The 26,193-nt window shown below is 60.8% G+C and overlaps 1 protein-coding gene across 1 annotated transcript; it reads right to left on the reverse strand.

The window, feature by feature from the left end:
* Positions 1-1,940: 1,940 nt before the first annotated feature.
* APLP1 (amyloid beta precursor like protein 1) lies at positions 1,941-20,436 on the reverse strand. Its single transcript, XM_050929847.1, has 17 exons — positions 20,310-20,436; positions 15,941-16,105; positions 15,354-15,483; positions 15,036-15,148; positions 13,985-14,163; positions 13,478-13,716; positions 12,500-12,630; positions 12,060-12,134; positions 11,487-11,645; positions 11,016-11,144; positions 10,813-10,912; positions 6,919-7,083; positions 6,408-6,431; positions 6,221-6,291; positions 5,136-5,204; positions 4,015-4,158; positions 1,941-3,275 (listed from the first exon to the last, which is right to left on the reverse strand). Exons 1-17 carry the CDS (start codon positions 20,376-20,378, stop codon positions 3,177-3,179), a joined length of 2,061 nt encoding a protein of 686 aa, XP_050785804.1. The 5' UTR covers positions 20,379-20,436; the 3' UTR covers positions 1,941-3,176.
* Between the last annotated feature and the right edge of the window lie 5,757 nt (positions 20,437-26,193).

Consider the following 26,193-nt stretch of genomic DNA (forward strand, 5'->3'; position numbering starts at 1 on the left):
TCCTGCTGAGACCCCGGCCTCACTCCCTGCAGCACGGCGCCCCTTGCTGAGCCCCCGCCCCTCCCTGCACCACAGCGCCTCCTGCTGAGCCCCCGCCCCTCCCTGCACCACAGCGCCTCCTGCTGAGACCCTGGGCTCACTCCCTGCAGCACGGCGCCCCTTGCTGAGCCCTGCCCCCCCCTTGCAGCATGGCACCCCCTGCTGAGCCCCCGCCCCTGCCTGCACCACAGCGCCTCCTGCTGAGCCCTGCCCCCCCCTTGCAGCATGGCACCCCCTGCTGAGCCCCCGCCCCTCCCTGCACCACAGCGCCCCCTGCTGAGACCCCGGCCTCACTCCCTGCAGCACGGCGCCCCTTGCTGAGCCCCCGCCCCTCCCTGCACCACAGCGCCCCCTGCTGAGCCCCCGCCCCTCCCTGCACCACAGCGCCTCCTGCTGTGACCCCGGGCTCACTCCCTGTAGCACGGCGCCCCCTGCTGAGCCCCCGCCCCTCCCTGCACCACAGCGCCTCCTGCTGAGCCCCCGCCCCTCCCTGCACCACAGCGCCCCCTGCTGAGCCCCCGCCCCTCCCTGCACCACAGCGCCTCCTGCTGTGACCCCGGCCTCACTCCCTGCAGCACAGCGCCTCCTGCTGTGACCCCGGGCTCACTCCCTGTAGCACGGCGCCCCCTGCTGAGCCCCCGCCCCTCCCTGCACCACAGCGCCCCCTGCTGAGCCCCCGCCCCTCCCTGCACCACAGCGCCTCCTGTCGAGACCCCGGCCTCACTCCCTGCTGCACGGCACCCCCTGCTGAGCCCCCGCCCCTCCCTGCACCACAGCGCCCCCTGCTGAGCCCCCGCCCCTCCCTGCACCGCAGCGCCTCCTGCTGAGACCCTGGGCTCACTCCCTGCAGCACGATGCTCCCTAGTGAGCCCCACCCTGCCCTACAACACAGCGGCCCCTAGTTTTAACGCCCCACGTGGCAGCATCTCTCCTTGCCCAGCCTCCTCCTGCTTCAAGCAGCACAGAAAGTCCAGGCACATGGGGGGTTTCAGGAAGTCACAATATTTTATTAGTAGGGGTGGTGGCCGGGGGGGACAACACCCCCCCACCCCCTGCTAGCAGCGGGCGACGTTCTCCATCTTGCCGTTCCCAACTGTGTGAGCCCCGAAGAGTGTGTGAAGCCGAGCGAGCAGCCTGGGAAATAGAAAACACCTGGTGCTCTGCAGTCAGGGCACAGAAGCACAGGGGGGTGGAGGACAAAGACCTGGGGGGTAGGTGTGTTTAGGGGGCAATCAACCCCCCCCCCCCCGTCCTGTCATCCCTCCCTTCTCTAAACACAGACATGCAAAATAAGGGCACGTCAACAACTGGGGGGGCCTGTATAGGGAGGTGGCATTACCAAGGGGATCCCTTCTTCTGGGGGGTCACTGGTGGTTAGAGGGCTAAGTCCCCAAAGTTCTTGATTTGGCCCCCCCACCTAAGGCGTGCAGGTGGGAGGTGCGAGCATCACTGCAGTTCCCCCCTCCCAACGATGAAGATGGTAAATACCCACGGCAACCCCCCGCTCCAAGGGGTAAGATGGTATATCCCAAAGGCACCCTTCTGGGTGGGGAAAAAACATTGCTCCTGCAGATGTAAAATGGTAGCTCCCGACTGTACCAATCTGTGCCCCTGTACCGGTGGCACTATGGTATATCCCGAATACCCCAAATACGGCAGGTGGTACATCCTGTCAGACTCCTCCCAGCTGAACCTCTCGCCCCGCCTCCCGGCAATAAAACCCCGCCCCACAGCGAAGAATTCCCCGATTGCAGGACCAACGCTAAACAGAGAGAACAAAGGCGAAACCCAGCCTGCACGATACTTTACAGAGGAAATAAATTACCCTCATTTTTTATTGTTAACCCCCTCCCCATCTTCCCCCCCACAGGGAGTAAGGTGGTATGTCCCAAATACACCCCCCCCAACAGCCAGAGACAAGATGGTGTACCCCCTCCCACTGCAGCAGGCATGATATATCCCAACTCTGCCCCCCTTCATTTCAGGGGGGGGCAGATAGTATAGCCCTAATGCTCCCCTAGAGTTAAGATGGTATATCCCATTTCAGTCATTCTACTGGGGTGGGGAGTTTGTGGAGTCCTCTGTGTGTGGCATTAAATTGGACACCCATTTTAATACAGACTGGCAGGGCAGGGGGCAAGTGTAGGCTCTGGAGAGACCCAGGGTGATTCTAAGTCCTCCCTGCTCCAGCCACCGAGCCCTCCAGTCATAGGAAGTGGATTTACCCTCTCCCATCCCCCAGTGTGACCCCATCCCACTACTCCCCCCCCCAACGCCCCTCCCTAAATTGAGTTTTGAAATAAATTAAATACAGCTAAAACAACAAGGAGTCGGGGGGCACGTTAAAGACTAACGGATTTAGTGGGTCATAGGCTTTCATGGGTAAAAAAGCCACTTCTTCAGATGCGTGGAGTGAGAGTTACAGATACAGGCATTTCACTCCATACCTCTGAAGAAACAGTTTTTTACTCAGGAAAGCTTATGCCCAAATAAATCTGTTAGTCTTTAAGGTGCCACTGAACTGCTCATTGTTTTTGTTGATACAGACTAACATGGCTACGTCCCTGACACTAAGTACAGCTAGCAAGGGGCATGTGCAAGTGTGCACCTAACAACACGTGGATTTGGACACAAGTGTTGCTGGGTGTAGGTTATGGTGCCATGTCTGCGTTGTGTGGACGTAGGTCACAGCGTTGCACGTACAAGAGGGTGCACATTGGTGGGTTGCTGGGTGTAGTTACAGTGTTGTGTGCATGTGCACACATTCAAAACACCTCCCAGAATCCTCCACATCCCAGCTGATGGGATTGACCCCCCTACCCCACCCCTACGACAGCACATCCAAAACCCCCCTCATTGTAGGGACATGATTCCATAGGGGCAGTGTGGGCTGTTTAGAAACCAGGGTGGGAAAGGGGCTGGGGGAGCACTAGGGGGAGGGTTGTGGGGGCTGGGGAACATTGGAGAGGGACACATTGGGGGGGCTGGGTAGCATTGTGAGGGGACAGTGGGTGAAAGGGAGATGGGAGAGGAAGTGGGTTTAATCCTCTCCCAGTGTTGGGGGAGGGGTAGCAGTTTGTGAATGCTTCACTCTGTGTCCCCCCACTGCCCCTCCGACCCATGGTGCAGTTGGCCTCTCAGTGCATCTCCTCAAAGAATTTGTAGGTGGGGTTCTCGTAGCCGTGGTTCTGCATCTTGCTGAGCTGTCGCTCCTCAGGGCTCACCATGGGGTCCACCTGCCCCAAGGACGGACAGACAGACACAGGGGTTAGGGGCATAGGCACCAACTTTCTCCAGCGCCAGTGGGGGCTCGTGCCCTGCCCCGGCACTGGCCCCGCCCCAACTCTACCCTTTCCCTGCCCCTGGCCCTGGCCCTGCCCCTTCCCTAAAGTCCCCATCCCAGCTCCACCCCCTCACTGCCCTACTGGATCCCTTCCCCAAATCCCCACCCCGCCCCAACCTCATTCCCCCTCCTCCCCCATCCCTCCCTAAAACAGCGCAAGCGCTGGGAGGGAGTGAGAAGCAGGATGCAGCACTGCGCTCACAGAGGAGGTGGAGGTGAGCTGGAGCGGGGCCAGTGAGCTGTCAGGGGTGCTCACCAGCCTCGGAGCACCCATGGAGTCGCCACCTATGGTTAGGGGTGCTGGGGCTGGAGGCTCCACCCCCTTTTCCCAAACCCCATCGCTAGGAGGCTGTACGGGGGGGCTGGGAGCCAGGACCCCTAGGTCCATCCTGAACTCTGGGAGGAAACGGGGGTCCAGTGGGTTAGAGCAAGGCAAGGGGCTGGAAGCCAGGACCCCGGGTCTGTCCCAAGCTCTGGGAGGAAAGTGGGGTCCAGTGGGTCAGAGCAAGGCAGGGGGCTGGGAGCCAGGTGTCAGGACACCTGGGCTCTATCTCTGGCTCTGCCTGGCTGTGCCACCCCACCCAGTGTCCCATGAAGCCAGCAGTCCCTGTGAGGGTTGAAGGGGTTGTCACCTCAACAATGCCATGGCTGATGGTCCCGTAGGGCTTCCGGCGAACCATCAGGAGACTGATGATGATCACCATAGCAACCGCCACTGCTACCACCAGCAGGCCAATCAGGGCACCCCTGTTAATGGTTACCAGGGTGTCTGGCTCCTGTGGGGGACAGAGAGTGTCATGTGTTCCTTCCCCCTTCTTGGTAGACTCACTGGGGGAGGCTGGGTGGCTTAGCAAGGAGGGGGCAGGTCCTACAGCCCTAGAGGGAAGAGCCCCAGTTTAGGGTTCAGGTTACTTTTACCCCCCATCCCCCAGGGGTAGGGTGCAGGTTGTCAGGGACTTTCTAGGGCTCACAATGGGGCAAAGGCGAGGTTGCAGCATCTGGGGGTGCACAGCAGAAGGACTGGGACTGCAGATGGGGGATGCACTCAGCACTGCGTATGGGAGGAGGTGCTACTGAACAGAGATTGTGTCCAGTAGTGGTGGAGGGGGCAAGTGAGCAGGAGGCACCATCACGGTGGTGGGGAGGGGGCAAGCTGAAAGGTGCACGCAGCTGTGGGGGCACCAATGCAAAGGGGAACATGGTGGTAGAGTGCCCTTGCTGTGTGCACACGCAGGAGTGGAGGGGCTTAAGGGAAAACCACAGGGGAACTGCGATGCGGAGCGCACATGGCAGGGCCATAAGAAGGCAGAACTACAGGGAGATACAGTTTCAAAATGCACATGGTGGAGCAGGGCTGGAGGGCGGAAGCACTGCAGGGGGACACAGTTGCAGGGCACACAGCAGAGGGGAGGCAGCACTGCAGGACGACAGTTTCAAGGCGCATGCAGCAGAGTTGGGTTGGGGGAAGCAGCACTGCAGTGGGACACAGATGCGGGGTGCACACGGCAGGGGGAGGCAGCGCCGCAGGGGGACAGATTCAGGGCGCACACGGAGGGGGGAGGCAGCGCTGCAGAGGGACAGATGTAACATGTGGCAGAGCAGGGTGGGGGAAGGTAGCGCTGCAGGGGGACATGGATGCAGGGTGTACATGGCGGGGTGGGGGAGGCAGCACTGCAGGGGGACACAGATACGGGGTGTACATGGTGGGGTGGGGGAAGGCAGCGCTGCCGTTGTGGATGTTGCAATTGCTTACCAGCTCGTCGCGCTGAATCTCCGGGGACTTGTACACCACTTCTTTGATGTCCCCCATGGAGATGTTTACCTGGGGGGTGGGGTGAGGGAGACACATTAGAGCTGAGAGGGGGCACCTATCCCTCCATGGCAACAGGTGCAAAATATTGTGGATAAATGATGCTTAGCCGCATTCCCCTTACACACTGTCATCATACAGGTCTGTTGCAACTTACGCGCATTTAACATGCGCGATTTCAGCTTTACGCTGAAAGGCGGGAGTCCTGAGGGGGTGTGGCCTCAAGCAGAAGAGGCGTGCCTCAAGATTTAAAGGTCCTAGGGCACCAGCTGTGGCTGGGATTCCCAGGGCCTTTAAATCACCCTGGGTGCTCCTAGCTGCAGAGGTGGCTGGTAGCCCCTGGGGCAAATTTAAGGGTCTGAGGCTCCAGACACCGTGGAGCTTCGGGTCCTTTAAATGCCGGCCCCAGCCCGGCTGCCAAAGCTGCGGGCTGGGGTTTAAAGGGCTCCTCCTGGCTTCCCACTGCGGCGGGATGCCCGGTGGAGCCCTTTAAATGCTGCCCCACCCCAGCCACGGGAGCTGCGGGCAGGATTTAAAGGGCTCCTCCGGGCTCCCGGTGGAGCCCTTTAAATCCTGCCCGCAGTTCTGGTGGCCGGGCCAGGGCTGGCATTTAAAGGGCTCCCCGGTGGGGAGCCCGGAGCAGCCCTTTAAATGCTGGCCCTGGCCCGGGTGCTGGAGCTGCGGGCTGAGATTTAAAGAGCTTGGAGATGTAATTTTGGGTATATGCGGTTTTCGCTTTACGCGCTAACCTCGGAATGGAACCCCCACGTAACATAAGACTTGCCTGTACAGTCTTGGAGGAGACTGTGTTTTCCATAATGCACTGTGCCCTCATTCCATTCATGGGAAGTCACATCAAGCTGCTCTCCCATCATGCATTGCACCCACATCCCCAGCTGAGGGGGGGTCATGTCAAGCTGTGCCCTCATTCCATCCAGGGGAAGGGCTTGTGCACCCCAGAGCAGCTGTTCCCCTCCCACCCCTACTCACTAATGTGGGCTGGCCTCCAAGTCCCCAGATCTGCTCACCCTCTGCTCATCCTCGCCCAATGGGATCTTCTCGCTGGTGAGGTAGTCATACTCCGCCGCCATCCCCGAGGCTGTGGGGAAGAAGAGAGTCACGTAGGCAGTGAGGAAAGTAGTCCTGGTGAGTAAAAGTCAAGCAGGCTGATTGCTGCAAGGGGACGGGGTGTAGTTGGCCACCCCCAGCACTCACCTTTCTTCACGGCTGGCTGGGAGTCTGACGAGGAGGGGTCCCCGCAGGAGTGGCGGAAGATGACAGCCCGTGGGGTGGGGGAGCAACAGGAAGAGACACAGAGCAGAGACAACAGACATGTTGAGGTAGGGCTAGGGGGCCCATGCTGACTCCTCCCATGGAAAACAAATTGCCCTGTCCCCCTACACACAGCCTAGCACAGAAACATGGGGGTATCCCCTTCATATCCCTCTCCCTGCCCCATAGCACTTCTCCCACCAGTTTTAGCCCCTTCCCTGCCCTTGGCCTGATGCTTTGGGTTCTGGCCTCACCCTTCACCCTCAAAGCTTCTAGCCCTGTCCCTTTCACCTTCTCTACAGCCCCAGCCCTGTAGGTTCTAGTCCAGTCCCAGCAGGTTGTGGATTCCTCATCAGTTCCTGCCCCACAGGCTCTGGCTCTGCCCTTGCAGGTTCTGGCCCTGCCCCCATCCCCATAGGATCCATACCCCCAGGTTCTGGCCCCACCCCCTCACCTTCCCCCTGGAAGAAGTTCCCAGCCCCCAGGTGGTCAGGATGGTCCTCGGGGCTTAGGTCCTCACTGCTGTCCAACGGCAGGAACTCCTCGGTGGTGCGTGTCTCGGAGATGGACGTGGTGAGCAGGCTGCTGGTCCCTGCCCGCTCTACCTGCAGCAGCTCCTCTAAAGAGACCAGGGGATACGGGGTCACAGCACGGAGAGACCTTCCCCAGCAAGAAGCATCCCTACCACCTCTTGGGAACCTGGCCTCCTGCTCTAACCACTAGACCCCACTCCACTCCGAGAGCTGGGAATAATACCCAGGAATCCTGGCTCCCAGCCTCCCCCCACCCCTCTAACCACTAAATCCTATGGGACATTTCATAAAACATATGGAGTGCAAATATGTTGAGTGAGAATATAATGTACTGGAATATGCTTCATATAAAAGGTCTCTTGTAAGATATCATTACAAAGCTAATAATCTACTGAGTGTGTTCATCCTATTTGTATGTATGCATCATTTTTGTATCTAAAGCTAGAAATATGAAGTATTACTCTGAAGTCCTATTGTAACTATGCAAAGTGTGGGCCATTAATGGTGGCTTGGAATCTTGATGGCTCCCATTAACTAGGATAATTGGTTGTAAATAGCTCTGTTTACTTGTAAGCCTTCCTGGGTGCCAGCCAGTGATTAATGAAGTCTCACAGGACATGTGAACATGTCAAATGATACTGGAATCCATCTTAAACCTGGTGCTTTTCCATTTAGAAGGAAGGGTGGGAACCCAGAAAGAGACAAAGGATTCCCGCCTTGTGCCAAAGCTATAAAAGGGAGTGGAACAGAACAAAGGGAGCTGCCAGTCATGAGAAATCCCCTAGTTACCACCTGAGCTGTGACTAACAAGAACTGTACTAGGGGAAAGGATTGGCCCAGACTAGAAAGGAGTCTAGTCTGTGAGAAAAGCTTATTGGAACATCTCTGAGGGAGAGATTTACCTGTATTCAGTTTCTTAAATGTATTAGGCTTAGACTTGAGTGTTTTGTTTGGTAACTTACTTTGTTCCATCTGTTATTACTTGAAACCACTTAAATCCTACTCTATATACTTAATAAAATCACTTTTGTTTATTAATTAACCCAGAGTAAGCGATTAATACCTGGGGGAGCAAACAGCTGTGCATCTCTATCAGTATTATAGAGGGCAGACAATTAATGAGTTTACCCTGTATAAGCTTTGTACAGAGTAAAACGGATTTATTTGAAGTTTGGATCCCATTGGGAACTAGGTGTCTGCATGCTGGAGATAGGTGACTTGAGCAGTTTTTGGTTAAAGTCTGCAGCTTTAGGGGCATGGACCAGACCTGCGTCTGTGTAGCAGCAGACTAGCATGTCTGGCTCAACATGGCAGGGTTCTGGAGTCCCAAACTGGCAGGAAAAAGAGGCTCAGAAGTAGTTTAAGTACATCAGGTAACAGTCCTGAGGGGGTCTCTGTGACTGAAGCCGTCTCACCCCACTCCCCTCCCAGAGTCAGGGATAGAACCAAGGAGTCTTGGCTCCCAGCTTCCCTGCTCTAACCCAATAGACCCCACTCCCCTCCCAGAGCTGAGCATGAGGGTGTCAGGGCAGGGGGAGGGGTAGAAGGCATCCCAGATGGATGTGGGCAGGGGTGATAGGTTTATATAATTTTTGGTGGTGCCCAGAACGGGTCCAAGTCCCCCCTCCACACACAAACGCACCCCTGCTTAAAGCTCTAGGAGGAGTCTTGGGTGTAAGAGTGGTCAGGCTCTGGGAGGAAGTTTGGGTGGTGCGGGCTCTGGGCTGGGGTGCAGGAGTGGGTGTGGGCTCTGGGAGGGAGTTTGGATGCAGGCTTTGGGCTGGGGCAGGCAGTTGGAGTGCTGGAGGGGGTGCAGGCTCTGGGAGAGAGTTTGGGAGCGGAGTCTGGGCTGGGGCAGGGGGTTGGGGTGCATGAGAGGATGCAGAGGGCAGGCTCTGGGAGAGAGTTCAGGTGCAGGGTCTGGGCTGGGACAGGGGGTTGGCGTGTGGGAGAGGATGAGGGTGCAGCGCTTACCTCAGGTGGCTCCCAAAAGTGACCTGCACCTCCCTCTGGCAGCAGCTCCTAGGTGGGGGGCCAGAGAGGTCTCCACGTGCCGCTGCCTGCAAGCACCACCCCCCGCAGCTCCCATTGGCCACTGTTGTCAGAGTTGGCGCTCGGGGTCGGGGCAGCACGCAGAGCCCCCGCCCCCCCATCCCCCTGGGGCTACAGGGACATGCCAGCCGCTTCTGGAAGTGGAGTGGCCTTAGCCCCATTGCACTGCTAGTGGTGGCGGCGGGGACCCCAAGCCCTTTTAAATTGCCCAGATATGGCAGGTGGGGCGGGGAAAGAGACTCGGCCCCAAACTTTGGTGGAGCTGGGCCCCTGTGCTCTCGTATTGGTAAAACAAGGGCACCACAGGCCCATACAATTCGCTGCCCCTGGGTGTGGGGTACATATAGGCCAGCTCCTACAGCCCCTCTGAGAGCCTGGCAAGGGCAGCACACACATCTAGTTGGTGGGGTGGGTGTCATGGGGGAGGGAGCATTGGGGGCGGAGTTGGCAGGAGGTACACACAGGTCCCACCACCCAGGGGTGGGTGATGGGGATGTTGAGGGGGGGTCACTGGGGGAAGGCAATGTAAGAGGAAGGGGGCATCGGTGGGGTCGGGCCATCGGGGACACTGGCCATCAGGGGCTGGGACACTGGGGGGCGGGGTGTCAGGTGGCCATCAGGGGCAAAGACCTTTGGGAAGCTGGGTACATTGGGGAAGGGGGGGCATCGGGAGAAGAGATGTTGGGGGGCCAGGCTACCAGGGTTTGTACGTATCTTGTCCCTCAGCCCCACGGAGAGCCGGGGGACTGTCAGGGGGGAGGATGTCAGGACCCTGGGCCATCAGGGGGCCGTTGGGGTGGGTATGTATGTATGTATGTATGTATCTGGTCCTGCAGCCCTTATGGCTGTTGGAGGAAGGGCCATTGGGGGGCTATATGGTCCAACAGAGAGCCAGGCGAGGGGGCTGTTAGGTGAGAGCCTGTCAGGGGAGGGGCTGCTGGGGTACATATCTATCTGGTCCTGCAGTCCTGTGGAGAGCCGGGGGGATGGGGGGGGAGGCTGCCGGGGTACATACATATCTGGTCCTGCAGCCCAGCGAAGAGCCAGGGGGTGCCATCAGGGTGCATGTATATCTGGTCCCACAGCCCCGCAGAGATCCGGGGGAGGGGCCGTTGGGGTATGAATGTATTGGTCCCGCAGCCCTGTGGAGAGCTGGGGGAGGGGCCGCAGAATACATATGTATCTGGTCCCGCAGCGAGCCGGGGGAGGGGCCATTGGGGTACGTACGTATCTGGTCCCGCAGCCCCACAGAGAGCTGGGGGAGGCCACTGGGGGAGGGGCCATTGGGGTACGTATGTAGCTGGTCCCACAGCCCCATGGAGAGCTGGGGGGGGAGGAGGCTGTTGGGGGAGAGGGCCATCGTGGTACATACATATCTGGTCCCACAGCCCCGTGGACAGCCAGGGGAGGAGGCCGTCAGGGGAGGGGCCATTGGGGTACATACATACCAGGTCCTGCAGCCCCATGGAGAGCCAGGGCAGGGGGCCATCAGGGTATCTGGTCCCACAGCCCCACGGAGAGCCGGGGGGGAGGCCATCCAGGGAGAGGCCATCGGGGTACATATGTATCTGGTCCCACAGCCCCGCGGAGAGCTGGGGGAGGAGGCCGTTGGGGGAGGGAACATTGGGGTACGTACATATCAGGTCCTGCAGCCCCATGGAGAGCCGGGGAGGGGGCCACGGGGGTATATACAAATCTGGTCCCACTGCCCCGTGGAGAGCCAGGCGAAGGCCTGTCAGGGGAGGGGCCATTGGGATACGTACGTATCTGGTTCCGCAACCCCCCAGAGAGCTGAGGGTTCTTGTACAGCAGGGCCAGGCTCTGGTTCACGCGCTCCTCAATGACATGCAGGTGGGTGTACACCTGGGGACACATGGAGGAGGAGACAGACAGACGGGGGGCTGTTAGGACAGGCGCTCCTCTCCCCTGACCACCAGGGGTGGGGACGGTTGAGGGCGGTCCCCACCTGGAACTTCATCTGCTCAGCCTTCTCGGGGTCGACGGCACGAACATGCTGGTAGTGCCGCAGCGTGTGCCGCTGGTCCTTCTGCTCCGCCCGAATGTACCACCTCAGCGCCGGCAGCACCCGCTCTGGCTGGGCAGCCAATCGCAGGGGAGAAGTGGAGTCAGAGCTGGTCAATCAGCACCCCTACTCTACACTACATTCTAGACTGGCCCACTCCTGCCAATACATTCAGCACTTGCTCTGGCTGGGCAGAGAGGCAGAGTCAATAGAAATCTCAACTTCAGAACCTGTTCTAGACTGACCCACTCCCACTAATCCACACGGCACTTGCTCCAGCTGGGGCAGCCGATCCAGGGCAAAAATAGCATCTGAGCCAACCAATTGGCACCCCGTTCTAGAACCCATTCTAGGCTGACCTGCCCCCTTCCCCGCCAGGATCCAGTGCCCTCGGATCAAGGCTGCCTCACCCACCTGCAGGCTGTCGCTCTGCACGGCGCTCAGGTAACTCTCCAGTGCCACGCGCCGATTGTCATTGAGCAGGGCCACCACCCGGGCCAGGTGCGTCTCCACCAGCTGCTGCCGCTCGCCCGCCACCTGTTCCTCCAGTGTCTGCAGGATTGACTGGAAATGCTGTGTGGGGAGGGGCTGGGGGTCAGCAGGGGCCAAGCCAGGAGCCCTCAAGGGGGTGGAGCTGAGAATCCAGGGGGGAAGGTTATTGGAGGTGGGGCGGGAACCCTCGGGGGGGTGGGGGGAAGAGGCAGTGGGACCATGGTCAAGAACTCAAATGGGTGAGGCCAGGGAGGTCACGGAAGGTGGGGCTAGTCAGCAGGGGCGGGGCCAGGAACCCACAAGGGAGAAGTGAGAGGCGCCAGTGGGACAGGGGCAAGTGAGTGGTGTCCCCCAACCCCTCAGGCAGACTTGGTGCCACCGAAGGGTGGCTGTGGGACAGCCCTGGGTGTCAGGAGGGAGGGGGCGGGGAGGGGGCAGGGTCATGAACCTGTGGGGGCAGCCCCACCGTGCCCTCCCAGCAGACATGGGACTCACCTCATTCAGTGCCTGCCGGTCAGCCTTAGGTAGCTCCTTGGCCTGGTTGTCCGCCTCGGCCCACTCCTTCATCACCTGGTGGGGGGGACTGGGGATGAATGGGGGGCCTGGCCCTACATTCAGCACCCTGCCTGTCATCAGCCTGCATCCCCCAGGCTTGCAAGCTCCACAGTCCCACTCCATGCTTGCCGGTGCACAGGCCACCAACACGGGCCATGTCTGTATGTGGTCCGTGTTGGTGGCCTGCTCCCATAGCAGCAAGGGGGGTCAGAACCTGACAGGACCTCCTGACAGGTGAGTCGGGGGCAGCCCTGGCCATGTGGAACTTGCCACGGAGAGACCCCTGCAGACATGGAGGCGGAGCCCACGCGTGGGCTACCGTGCCGGGGATAACCAAGGGGGGGCCAGAGTGTGGGGGGGGAATCCCTCCCCCCAAGCACCTTGTTAATCTGTTTCATCCTGCGCTCCTCCAGGTCCATCTTGGCTCGCAGGAAGTTGGCGTGTTCACTCCCGTCACCTGGCATCTCGAAGTAAATGTCCACGCCATCTGTGGGGTGCGGGGTAGGGCTGGCTGTGGGGGAGAGGGGCTGTCAGCTTGGTACCCCCTGATGAGTCCTCATCGGGCCATGCCCCAAAGCTCAGTGGCCCTCGTCGAGCCCTGCTGCCCCCGCAGCACAGTGTCCCCCCTCACTCCCCACAGCACGGCGCACCCCCCCAAACCCCCGCCCCACTCCCCGCAGCACAGCGCACCCGAGCCCTGCCCCGCTCCCCGCAGCAGGGCGCACCCCACCGAGCCCCACCCTGCTCCCCGCAGCACAGCATCCTCCACTGAGCCCCACCCTGCAGCACAGCACCCCCTGCTGAGCCCCTGCCCCACTCCCCACAGCACGGCGCCCCCTGCTGAGCCCCCACCCCTGCAGCTGAGCGCCCCCTAGCACTGCACTGGGGTATTGGGCTGCAGTTTCTCCTGAACCCAGGCAGGGTGGAGGGTCTCCGGCGGCTGCCTCTGAGCCTGGCACAGCTGGGCACAGTGCCACGCAGAACAGGAGCCACATTGTGATGTAGGGAGGAGATGAAAACAGCCTAGGCAGCTGAGCATCCCATCTCCCACCCCCAATCCGCAGGTGCATCAGCTCCGTGCCAGGCTGTGCCATCCCCCTTTGCCTGGGAACTCCCACCCCGTCTGAAAGAGTCAGCACAGCAGAAATTGCCAGCTCCGCCCCCCAGCAGCACCCTGCCCCAGGAGATTCTGGGAAACTGACAGCTCTCTGTGCCCTCCCCCCACCGCAGCAATGCCCTGCTCCTGGGAATTGTGGGAAACTTCCAGCTCTGTCCCTGCGGTCATCTGCCCTGGAGGATTGTGGACGGCCACCCCTCCGCTCCACACAGCTGCCCCCTGCCCAGGGACTGGGTCTCACCTTTGCCCTCCTCCTCGGTGGTCCGCGTGGTGGTGGTGATGGTGGTCTGGGTGACGCTGTCGTCGTAGTAACCGGGCTCCACAAAATAGTCATCCCAGGTGGCGGGGAAGGGGTCAGTGTCGTCTGCACTGTCCCTGGGGCCTTCGTTCTCCTCCTCCTCCTCAACATCCTCCTCCCCATCCCCATCCGCCTCCAGTGTCTCCTCTTCCATGGGGGCCCAGCCTGTTGGGAGCCTCTCACTACAGCAGGGTTGAAGGGCAAGAATCAGGGATGGGCTGTGAGCTTCCCTCACAGCAGTGCCCTGAGCTGCATGGAGTGGGGGTGCTGTGAGCTTCCCTTGCAGCAGTGCCCTGAGCTGCATGGAGTGGGGGTGCTGTGAGCTTCCCTTGCAGCAGTGCCCTGAGCTGCATGGAGTGGGGGTGCTGTGAGCTTCCCTTGCAGCAGTGCCCCGAGCAAAGGAGACAGGGTGCAAGCTCCCCCACAACAGTGCCCTGTATGTCCCCTCACCTGCTCTTGGGCTCTTCCTTCAGTGGGGCCATGTTGCGGGGGACCGGGGTGGGTTCCTCCAGCCGGACAGGGAGGGGGAGTGAGGGGCAGCACACGTACTCCACACCCCGGAAGCGGTCAGCCCCACAGGGCAGCAGCATCCCATAGCTGTGCAGCTCCAGCCCCTCACTGCTGCAGGCCTGGGGGAGCAGCATCAGACACCCTTACACAATCCAGCATTGGTATATCAACAAGCACCCCTCCTACCTACCTCCAAGCCACTGGTATCTCCCAATAACGCCTCCTCAATAGCAATGGTATCTCCTGAGAGCTCCCCGCCAATGGCAGTGGTATCTCCTAACACCCCCTAATAGCAACAATATTTTCCAAAAAATTCCCCCCAACAATGGTATGTCCTGAAAACTGCCTACTCCCCTGTGGCAATGGTACGTCCTCAGACTTACCCTCCCCCACCAATCCTCCCCTATGGCCATGGTATCCCACTAGACCAGTGGTTCTCAAACCTTGGTACTGGTGACTCCTTCCACATAGCAAGCAACCCACCTTATAAATATATAAAAAGGTGTTTTTAATGTAATACCATTATAAATGCTGGATGCAAAGCAGGATTTGGGGTGGAGGCTGACAGCTCACGACCCCCCATGTAATAATCCTGTGACCCCCTGAGGGGTCCCGACCCCCAGTTTAAGAACCCCTGCACTAGACCTTTCCCAGATGGCAATGAAATCCCTCTTAATCGCAGTGGTATCTTCCACAAACTGCCCCCCCCTGCATATCTCCCCACAACTCCCTGCTCCCAAATGGCAATGGTGTCTCCCAAGAATTCCCTCCCCAGATGGCAGTGGTATCTCTCAAGCCCCCCTCCCCTCAATTGTCTGTCCTGAAGCCTCGCCCACCCCACATGAGAGTGGTATCTGCCGAGAAGCCCCACCCCAACTCTCCCAGAAGGTAGTGGTACACGCTGGTGCCTGTAAGGGGCAGTCTCCCCAGGGGGTGCACTGGCAGCCCAGGGATGACATTGGGGTCCTCCGGCACCCCTGCCCACGCTCACCTCCTTGGCCACGCCATGCCAGTAGACGTAGCTCTCACATGAATCCATCTTCTCCTGATGCAGGAACTTGCAGGTGTCAGGCACAAGAAGAGCTTCACTGACAAACTCACCCACTGGTGGGGGTGGGGGGTGAGAGGGGATGACACACACACAGGGTCAGCATGGCCCCTACACACCCCCAGACCCTCCTCCCCTCCCAGAGCTGGGAAGAGAACCCAGCATTCCTGGCTCTCAACCCCCCAACTCTACCTACTAGACGTCAGTCCCCTCCCAGAATCAGGGATGGAATCCAGGCGTCCTGCCCCCAACCCCACTCACCCAGGCACCTGTAGGGCACCACGATGTGCCGATGCCCCTTGCATTGGGGACGTCCTTTCTTGCACCAGTTATCAATGGTGACTGGCTGGGTGCCTTCCACTGCATTGGTGATCTGCAGCTCGGGGTACACCTGTGGGGCAGGCAGTTATCACCGAAAGGTCAATAGGGGCATAAGATCCTGCCCCTCCCCCCCAAAGATGGAGGCAGACAGCAGGGGCCATGGGGAAGAACCATGGGGCAGCAGGAATTCAATAGGGGTCTCTGCCCCTTTTTCCTCATCCCTGGGTCTCCCCTGGGAACGGATCAGCCCCTCACCTCCAAATATCTTTCAGTCCTTTGCACTGTTGTGTGAAGAGCGCAGCACGGGGAGACCCCATCACTGGCGGGGAACAGACCATGGAAATGGAGCTATTGGGAGGGGGCCAGTGCGAGGCTGCACGGGGGAAGGAGGCGTGTGTGGGAGAGAGGGGGTCGGTACGTTCTGGCAGTAGGCGAGGATCTCCTGGCAGGGTGCAAGTGCGGAGGGTATGGGGGAGACCATGGGTTGTGGGGGAGCCATGGGGCAGGGGGAGCTGTGGAGCAGGTACCTCCTGGCAGTAGGTGAGGATCTCCTGGCGGTTGCGGAAGCAGCTGTGGGCGCCAGCAGCATCAGGGTCCCAACCACCTGTCTGCAGGTTTCGATGCATGGTCAGCTTCCCACAGAACACGGCCACCTGGGGCTCGGACACAGGTGCCCCTGCCACACCCAGCACCTGCCACAGGGCAAGGGGTTAGTGCCCATCCAGCCTCACCTCTGCCATGCCCAGCCCCTGCCATGGGGGGAGGGGTCAGCACCTGGCCAGCCCCACCACCTGCCATGGGGGAAGGAGGGGTTAGCACCTGACCCGCCCACTCCTGCCATGCCCAGTGCCAGCAACAGGGGGAGGGGTTAGTGCCTGGACTGCTCCACCCTCACCACACCCAGCGCCTGCCATGGGGGGAGAGATAAGTGCCCAGCCTGCCCTGCCCCTGCCGCACTCAACCCCACTGCACCCGCCAGACATGCATCCCTGCCCGTCTTGCTGGCATCAGAGCAGGAGGTGCCAGCACCCTGTGACCAGGTGGGGGAGCCCGATCCTGGAGCCAGATTGGGCTCCCAGCTGATCCCGCCCCACCTCCCCTTCAGTGTGCACAGGGCCTTTCCCCTCGAGGGGGCACCAGCTGCGATCTGTACAGGGCAGGGACTGGCTGGCTCAAGGGGGCAGGGAATGGGACACGGAGGCTTCTCCCTCTAGGTCAGCAGGTGGAGGGCGATGGGTCAGGTTTGGGGGCTCTGTCAGAGCTGGAGGACCCCTAGGGGTGGCTCAGTGACCGGTTCATGCCCCCCCCATCCATCTCTCTCTCTCTCTCCCAAGCAACCACAGGGATGTTGTTGCTGCGGTAATTGCTCCCCATGGAGTTGCCCGATCTTCCTGGTCGCCATGGAGACCGTCTCCCAGAAGGACTTTTAAATAACCCTCCCCCTATCATCCGCTCCATCCCCCACACATAACCACCCTCCCCCATCCCAGCCCCCCTCCACTCACACTTCCTTCCCCCCCATCCCAGCCCCTCTCCCCACCTCCCATCCCCCAGGATCACCCTCCCCGATCCCAGCCCTCCCTCCACTTACCCTCCCTTCCCCCCATCCCAGCCCCTCCCCCTCTCATTCCCCCATACCCCACCATTACCTCTCATCACTGCTGAGGAAATGGGATCTCTGCCCCTCATTTGCCCCGACCCCCCCATCTTTCCCAGGGAGGACGGTTCCTAGCAGGGCATGAGGGTCATCCCCCCTCCCCCACCGAGCCCTGGGACCGAGGAACCAGGTGCCATCCCTGCCCCCGCCCGGCCCAGTGCCAGCCTTGGCCCTTTAACAAACCGCCTTTCAAAGCCTCACCCGGCCCAACCAAAACAACAACAAAGGGCTCATTCTCGACCCTGCCAGGGTAGCCACGGGGCTGTGGGTCGGGAGGGCGCGTCACTGGCAGAGCAGTGGGGGGCAGGGCTGGGCTAGCAGGGGCTGCGGGTCGGGATTCTCTGCCCTGTTTCGTGGCACTGGGTCATAATCCCAGGGGCCTCACCCTTGCCCTGAGCTCAGACACCCCAGTGAAGGTCAGAGACCCCAGGATTTTGGGGGGCCTCCACAGATCCCCCCATGTGTCAGGAGGGCTCTTCCTTTCTCAGCCTCCACTCGGGTACCCACTTGGGGGAGTATCAGGGGAGTATCAGGGGAGGGGTGCAGAGTGTTTCCTTGCTCCTCCCCAGAAGGGTGACCCTCATCTCTCTGTGTGGTGCATGGGGAGCCCTTAGATGGGTGAGGGAAATGGGGGGCAGGGAGATGTGCCTCTGTGGAGGAGGGGAACTGGCTGGGCAGGGGTCTGTGTCAATGCACTGAGGGAAGAGCACTGAGGTGGGGGGCGTGTGGCTGTGTCCTGGGGAGGGGCTCTGGCTTGGCAGGACATGGGGGCAGGGGCTGTGTCTGTGTCGGGGAGGAGCACTGAGGAGGGGGAGGTAGGGAGCTGCGGAGGGGCAGTAGCGGGGCAGGAACCACGGAGGGTCAGGGGCTGCGTCTCTATGAGGGAGGGGCATTGGGTGGGCGGGGGGCTGTCTCTCTGCCATGGGAGGGGTAGGGTTGGCGGGGGATGCCAGAGGGGGCTGGCCCCGGTTCAGCCCAGATTATCCCAGCTCTCCCTGGCTAAGCTGCTCACTCCCGGCTTTTCAGCAGCTGCCACGATTTAGCCTAGGCTGACTTCAGCCTCCCCCCAGCCCAGCATCTTGGGGAGGGTGAGAAGGGGGTTAGATGCTGCACGGGGCAGCTAATGGGATGGCAGCTAATGCGGCAGAAGGGGGACCAGTTGGGGAGGGGGACAACAGAAGGAATGGAGGCTGCCAAGGTGAAAATTACAAGCTGTGCCCCCTACTCATTCCCTTCCCCCCCATCCACCCTTCCCCCTACTTTCTGTCCCTCCCTCCCGCACCCATCCCTGCTCCTTGTCTCCCCTTCCAGCCCATGAATTATCCATGCTACATCCATCAGTAAATTAAGGCACCAGATGGCAAGCGGGGGGTGGGGGGGGGTTGGTAACTGGCAACAACATAGGACCAAGGGCAGATGAAGGGATCTCCCCAGATTCATGGGGGGAGCAAAGGTAGCCATGGGAGGAGCAGCATCCCCCCCTACAGAAGAACCCCCTCCCCACACACATCATCTAAAATAAAGATTATGGCACTCTACCCCACTCCCCTACCAGAGTTGGGATAGAACCTCAGAGTCCTGTCCTGGAGCCCTCCTGCTCCAACCCCTAGACCCCACTCCTCTCCTAGAGCCAGGAAAAGAACCCAGGAGTCCTGGCTCCCCACCCAGCCCTCCTACTTCTATCCAGTTTGGCTTTCTGGTATCAAGGGGCCCACAGCCAAGAGTCAGGACTCCTAGGTTCGATTCCAGCTCTGTGAGGGGAGGGGGGTCTAGGGGTTGGTGGGGGGGCTGGGCACCAGAACCGACCCGTCCAAAGACCAGGCCTCAACCATCAACCCAAGAGCAGTAGGGCACTGAACATGGTGGCGGGGGATGGGGGGTTAAAGCTCGCAGAGACAGGGCACAGCAAGGCAGAGGGACCTTGCACCAGCTGGGGGTTTCCTATCCTTCCCCTCCTGCAGCACTGATGGGGCATTGCCCCCATCCCCGATCTGTCCCTTGGCGCTGCCTTGCGTGATGGGACATATGGAGGAGGGAAATCTAGGTTCTCAGGCCCCAACTGCTCCCATTGCCCCCCTTCCGCCCAGCTTGACCTAGAGCAGCTGGCATGGGATAGAGCTGGGTGTCCAGGATGATGGAGGGGGAGGTTCCCCCCACAGCTCCATAGCCCAGCAGGCACGAGGCCCACTTACCATAGGCAACAGAACAAGCATGGCCATTGTGGCACTGCCCCATGTGCCACGCCAGCCAGTGGCACCAGGGGCATGAATGCTAACCAGGCCTGCTTGGGGTCAGCCAGGGGCATTGCCAGAAACTGGGGGCTGCTGGGGGGAGCTCAGCATTAGCTGATGTCCAGGGGAGCTCCCATATGCAGGGCTGGAACCCCACAGGCCAGAGGAGGGGCCCACAGCTCAGTGGTGACCATGCCATCCAAGGAAGTAGGCTCCCTTACCCCAAACACCAGGCTGCCCCATTGGCATGGGGCACAGTGACCCTCCCCAGGAAACTCTCATGGGGGGTGAGAGGGCAGCTCCAGGCCAGGCCCATCCTAATCTGTGGGGCTGCCAGACCCGACCACAGGGTCCCAGAATGGAGCCATGGGGAATGCCTGGGGAAAGGGGGCACTGCAGGGATACCCCCACATGAGACCTGGGGTCCAGGGCATCGCCCACCACTGCTGCTACCCGTTACCACATAGCATGGGGCATTAGGGCCCCTGAGAGTAGGGGCCAGGACTCCTGTGTTCTCTCCTGGCTCTGGAAGCAGAGCAGGATCTGGTGGGTTAGTGCAGGGGGTGGTGGGAGGCAGGACTCCTGGGTTCTCTCCTGGTTCAGGGAAGGGACTGGGGTCTGTTAGGTTAGAGCAGGGGGCTGGGCGCCAGGACTCTTGGGTTCTATCTCTTGCTTATGGGGTGACCTTGGTAAGTCCCTCTGTGCTTCACTTCCCCCACCCCCAAAGAGTCACATCTGGAGAGCTCTCGCTAAACCCCCCCCCCAACTACACACGGGGCGGAGGGGGGCTTAGCCTACGTCGTGGCCTGCCCTAGGTGAGGGAACAGGGAAGTGGGGTGATTTACACCCCTCTTTACCTCCCCCCGCCTCCAGGCCCCCCACGGCTACCCAGGAAAAACGCCCCCTCCAACAAACCCTCCACAGGGCGCTGCCTGTGCGCCCCTCACCGCCCCCAATCAGGCATGCCCCAGCCCCATACACCCGCCCTGCCCCCTGGAGCCTCCTCACCTGGCTGGTGGCTCCAGCGCTCAGCACCAGCTGGATCCAGGCTGCCCAGAGCCCCGCGGGCAGAGCCATGGCCGCGGCTCCCGGCGGGCTCCGAGCCGAACCTGAGCTCCCCGCACTGGATGCCCCCGGGCTCGCCCCAAGCTCGCCGTCCCGGGCTGGGCTCTGCAGGGCTCGGCGCTCTCCCCGAGCTCGCTGCGGCTCCCTTCCGGCTGGGCTGTGACAGGAGGAGCCTGGGCCGCCAGCTGCAGCCCCGGCAGGCCCCGCCTCCAGCCTGGACACCCGGCCCCCCCGCCCTAGCCAGGGAGCTGGGACAGACCCCCCCCCCGGACAGCCAGGGAGCAGGGCCGCCCCCCCCCGGCAGACCCACAGCCAGGGAGCAGGGCCGCCCCCCCCCCCGGCAGACCCACAGCCAGGGAGCAGGGCCGCCCCCCCCCCCCGGCAGACCCACAGCCAGGGAGCAGGGCCGCCCCCCCCCGGCAGACCCACAGCCAGGGAGCAGGGACAGACCCCCCCCCCCGGACAGCCAGGGAGCAGGGCCGCCCCCCCCGGCAGACCCACAGCCAGGGAGCAGGGCCGCCCCCCCCCGGCAGACCCACAGCCAGGGAGCAGGGACAGACCCCCCCCACACCGACAGACCCACAGCCAGGGAGCAGGGACGCCCCCCCCGCCAGACCCACAGCCAGGGAGCAGAGCTGCCCCCCCCCACCAGACCCACAGCCAGGGAGCAGGGCCGCCCCCCCCCCCACCGACAGATCCACAGCCAGGGAGCAGGGACAGACCCCCCCACACCGACAGACCCACAGCCAGGGAGCAGGGCCGCCCCCCCCCCCCCGCCAGACCCACAGCCAGGGAGCAGGGCCGCCCCCCCCGCCAGACCCACAGCCAGGGAGCAGGGCCGCCCCCCCGCCAGACCCACAGTCAGGGAGCAGGGACAGACCCCCCCACCCCGACAGACCCACAGCCAGGGAGCAGGGACAGACCCTCCCCTGCAGACCCACAGCCAGGGAGCAGGGACAGACCCCCCCACACCGACAGACCCACAGCCCGGGAGCAGGGACAGACACCCCCCCGGCAGACCCACAGCCAGGGAGCAGGGACAGACTCCCCCACCCCCGGCAGACCCACAGCCAGGGAGCAGGGCCGCCCCCCACCCCCGGCAGACCCACAGCCAGGGAGCAGGGCCGCCCCCCCCCCCGCCAGACCTACAGCCAGGGAGCAGAGCTGCCCCCCTGCCAGACCCACAGCCAGGGAGCAGGGAGAGACACCCCCCACCCCGACAGACCCACAGCCAGGGAGCAGGGACAGACACCCCCCACCCTGACAGACCCACAGCCAGGGAGCAGAGCTGCCCCCCCGCCAGACCCACAGCCAGGGAGCAGGGACAGACCCCACCCCTGCCAGACCCACAGCCAGGGAGCAGGGAGAGACACCACACCCCCACCGCCACCAGACCCACAGCCAGGGAGCAGGGAGAGAGCCCCCACCTCCAACAACCAGGGAGCAGGGCTGCCCCCCCTCTGCCAGACTCACAGCCAGGGAGCAGGGACACACCCCCCCCCCCCCAGATCCACAGCCAGGGAGCAGGGAGAGACACTCCCCCCCACCAGACCCATAGCCAGGGAGCAGGGAGAGACCCCCCACCCCCAACAACCAGGGAGCAGGGCTGCCCCCCCTCCGCCAGATTCACAGCCAGGGAGCAGGGACAGACACCCCGCCCTTCCAGACCCACAGCCAGGGAGCAGGGAAAGACACCCCCCTACACACCAGACCCACAGCCAGGGAGCAGGGCAGACAGAGGGGATAAGCCCCACTCCTGGGGATGTGGCAGCCCAGGGCCGGAGGGACAGGCCCATGCTGGTGCAGGATAGAAGACACCTGCCCTCTTCTCCCCTCCCCAGGGTGGTGCAGCCCAACCCCCCTCCCCCAGGCCAGGGACACAGGGACCAAGCCAGACCTGGTCCGGAAAGATGGGGCGGGGGAGACCGTGCAGCCCCGAGGGAGGGAGGGACACCCAGATGGGGACAGGCCCCCCCCCCAAGCAAGGGAGTCTGGACACAGGCCCCAGATACTGCAATGTGGGGCCTGCACAGAGCAGCCCACACACCCTGTAGCGCATACAGGTCAATGTGGCTCTGCGCTTTTCCCAGGACACTGAGCAAGGCCTGGCAGATGATTGGCACCATTGCCTTATAGTCTCTAACCCAGCAGACCTGAGTCCCACCCCACCCCACTACACCACCACTTCCCTCCCAGAGCCAGGGACAGAAGCCAGGATTCCCACTGTAACCCACCAGACTCCCCTCCCATCCCAGAGCTGGAGATAGACTCCAGGTGTCCTGACTCCAAGTCCCAGCAGAGGGGCACCGCCTAACAAGGCAACCTGGCCCTACCCCACCAACCCATTAGAAGCCAGTATTCCTCACATGGGGGTTTGAGCTCCTGCCAGAACCCAGCCTGGAAGCCAATGGACCAGTAGCCCTGGTCTGAGACAAAAGCCACCAGGGCTACATTCCCAGAGAGGATGATGGCCAGGAGGCTGGGGGCTGGCTGCTGCCCATGGTGCCCGGGGAAACAGGGGGGCTTAGATCAGCTACTGAGCAACACGCTGTGGGGACGGCTCACCTGGTGCTGGGGAGGGGTGGCCGGTTATACAGGGATCCCTTGCCTGGTGCTGAGATGCAGCCACCTCTGGGGCGGTGCAGATGGGTCAGAGCTGTGGAAGTTCGGGACAGGAAGCGAAGGAGACTCGAAGGGCAATTTTAGGGAGAAAGCAGGACACCTGAGTTCACACCAGGGCACTTGGGGAGAAAGTCTTGTAATTCCAGGCATCCAGAGTTTGCTTTTATAGCTTATTAAAACACACACACACACCCAGAGGCCCTAACGAGCTCTCCCAAGGTGCCCCTCACTGAGCTCTCCCGCGGTGCCTCCCCCACATCTCAGCAATATCCTCTGAGCCTCCCCTGCCCTCTCACTGGACAAGGGAGTGCCAGAGGCTGGGGCTCAGGGCATCATACACCCCCACAAATGCAGCCCCACAGTCCTGGGTGGAGAATGTGGCCTGGGGCCACCCACAGGTGGTGGAGGCAGTGCAAGGAGGGATGGGGGAATGGAGCCACCTGGCACAGAGATGCAGTCATTTCGGGGGTGGAGCAGCTGGGAACTAGTCACACATAACACCACATGGGGATGGCTGGCCTATCTTTTGGGGGGGGGGTTGCCCCAATCAGAAGCAGAAGGAGCCATTGGGGGGGTCACTGCACAGCTGTATCTAAGGGGCTTCCTTCTGCCTGGCGTCCTGCAGTTTCAGACCCCCCTCAGAGGTCTCTGCCCCTACTGTTCAGCCCCGTGGAAGGGTCCTCAGGACACTGGGGTAGAATTACATCCAAGTCCCTGCGTTTCGGGAGCACCCAGGTTTCACAGTGCAGGGGTCAGCAGCTGAGGAGAGGAAAGGGGGCAAGTCCAGCTGGTGGAACCCCCAATCCCTGATGAATCCTCCCCCCATGCACAGGCTGGGAAAATCAGATCCCCAGCCCCAAAGAGCCCCCCATCCCAGAGAGGCCCCCCACCTCACAATCTCAGCACCCCGCCTTTCTCAGTGCCCCTCCCGTGCAGTCTAGGCACCCCTCTCCCCTCCCCCATGTCCCTCCTTTTTGGGACCCTCAACACTGTGCTCCCCTCCACCAAACCCCTTCCTGGTGCAGTGATTAACCCCCCACAGCACCCCCATGCCCTAGCTCCAGCTGGCAGAATCTGGGCAATTCCTCCCCCCATGCCAGTCCACCCCCCCAACCTGGGCATCTCACCCACCAGAGAGCTGGACACCTGCAATGAATGTGCTGGGTCTGCAGCAGGCTGGCATGGTCCTGAGCAACGTCCGGCAGGGCCCCCGTGGGTGGGGGCAGGAGGTTGGCAGCAGAGATGGGTCTATGAATCCCTGAAGTGGCCCACTTGGGGACAGGGTCCACTTCCTGTCCTAAATGTGTGGGAGGCTGTTCCCCAGCTGCCCCACTCCAGAAGTGTCTGCATCCCAGCTCCAGGTGAGCCATTGTTATCCTTATAAGAAGCACATGGGATCTTTTGCAAGGGAAAAGGCAATACGCCCCGTTTATTGAAGATACAACAATCAGCATAGGCATTCAATCATGTGTGCGCGCGCGCCTACACACACACACACACACACACACACACACACACTGTCCTGCCAGCTGATGTTATAGTTACCAGTCCAGAGTCCGGATCAACCTAGTGGCCAGCTAGGCTGGATCACGGGTAGGGAGGAGCCAGGTTCTGTTGGTCGCGACACGATGCTCCAGGGAACTCTTGGCAGGAGGGATCCAAAGTTTCATGGCGAGGCCCCTGGTTATACCGTGGTTCTCCTTCACTGGGACCAATGAGTTTTGCACCATCATGCTGTAATCAACTGTTGTTTGATGAGAGCTTGTTTTCTTAAATTGTCCTTCTCATCCTTTATCTTGTTCTTTCATCAAGTCTCTCAGGGAGTTACCCCAGGCTGGTTATGATCACAGTTATCTTGTCCCCTTTGACAGGTGCCTGTCTCATCTCTAAAGTCGTAAATCTGCCCTCTTCTGACATTTCAACAGGGCATGTTGCTATCTTCTGGCGCCCTTGTGTCAGTTCTCGATTCGGCGATGGCCTTCACACGTATCTTCTAACACACACATTCCTCATTCGCACACAAACCAGAACTGATCTACACAGAACATTTGAACAGGAACATCAAATTGCAATGCAAAAGAAAAACAGCCATGGCATTCTTGTACTTATTTTAAAATGCTAAACCTACAACAAAGTGGTGACCCTAAAAGGTCTGTTACTGCCTTGAAATCAGCTCAGACTCAGATTCTGGCTGATGCATCTCTACCAGTGGCCCATTAGACCGTTCCTTTCTGCTGTTCAAAAAGGGTGGCTAGCAGGGTACGGTTAAATCATATGCCAACACATTTCATACATGCTACATTGTTATTCTTTATCCTTCATTCTAAATTCTACAAAATACAAACATAAAATCCTCCTACTACACCATCCTTGTGACGTGTTGTGTGGTGCTGAGAGTGTGGTAGGGAGTTGGTGTTGTCAGGACTCCTGGGTTCTCTCTGTGGAGCTGGGAGGGGAGTGGGGTCTAGTGGTTAGAGCACAGGGGCTGGGAGCAAGGACTCCTGGGTTCTAGTCCTGGCCCTGGGAGGGTAGTGTGGTTGAGCACTTGTGGGTACTATTCAGCTCTAGAAGGAACAGAAGCCAGGAGTCCTGCTCTCCCCCCACTTTTAAGCCTTCTCTCTTGCCCTGCCCCCAGCTTTCTGTTGTTCAGACCCCACAGGCCTACATCAACATCTTAACACCCTTGTCTTGGCTCCACAGGCCCAGTGCGGGACATCCACGGGCCAGCCCCCCTTAGGGTTTCGCACTGTTACCAGGGGAAGCCACTCAGCTTCTCCACCCCCGGGACCAAACCTTGACCCCTCCAGCCCTCTGCTCCCCGCTGTTCACCTGTGGGACCCTGAGGGAGATGTGTACCTCCAGAGGGGGCCTTGCCCCTCCAGCATCTGCCGGGGCTCCCAGCCGGTGAGGGAAGGGCAGGCGGGTTTTTTAGGTGGCCGGACCCAGCATGGCCAGCCCTTGGGCAACCCAGAGAGCAGGAAGCTGCATCCGTCGGGTTCCCAACTCTCAGGATTTCGTCAACACTCTTCTGACAGTTTTTGTTTTCCTTAAAGCCCCAGCAACAGGAGTCCCAGGGCTCTGGGATGGTTCAGGCTTGCCAAGAACAAGGGAGTTTCTAGTCTTCCCCACAGCACCTCAGACAGCACGTGGCCAATACACAGCTTGTATCTCTACAGACCAGTGAGTCTGGAACATGTGGGGCTGG

This window comes from Gopherus flavomarginatus, chromosome 20, assembly GCF_025201925.1.
Source record: "Gopherus flavomarginatus isolate rGopFla2 chromosome 20, rGopFla2.mat.asm, whole genome shotgun sequence".
Lineage (NCBI taxonomy): Eukaryota > Metazoa > Chordata > Testudines > Testudinidae > Gopherus > Gopherus flavomarginatus.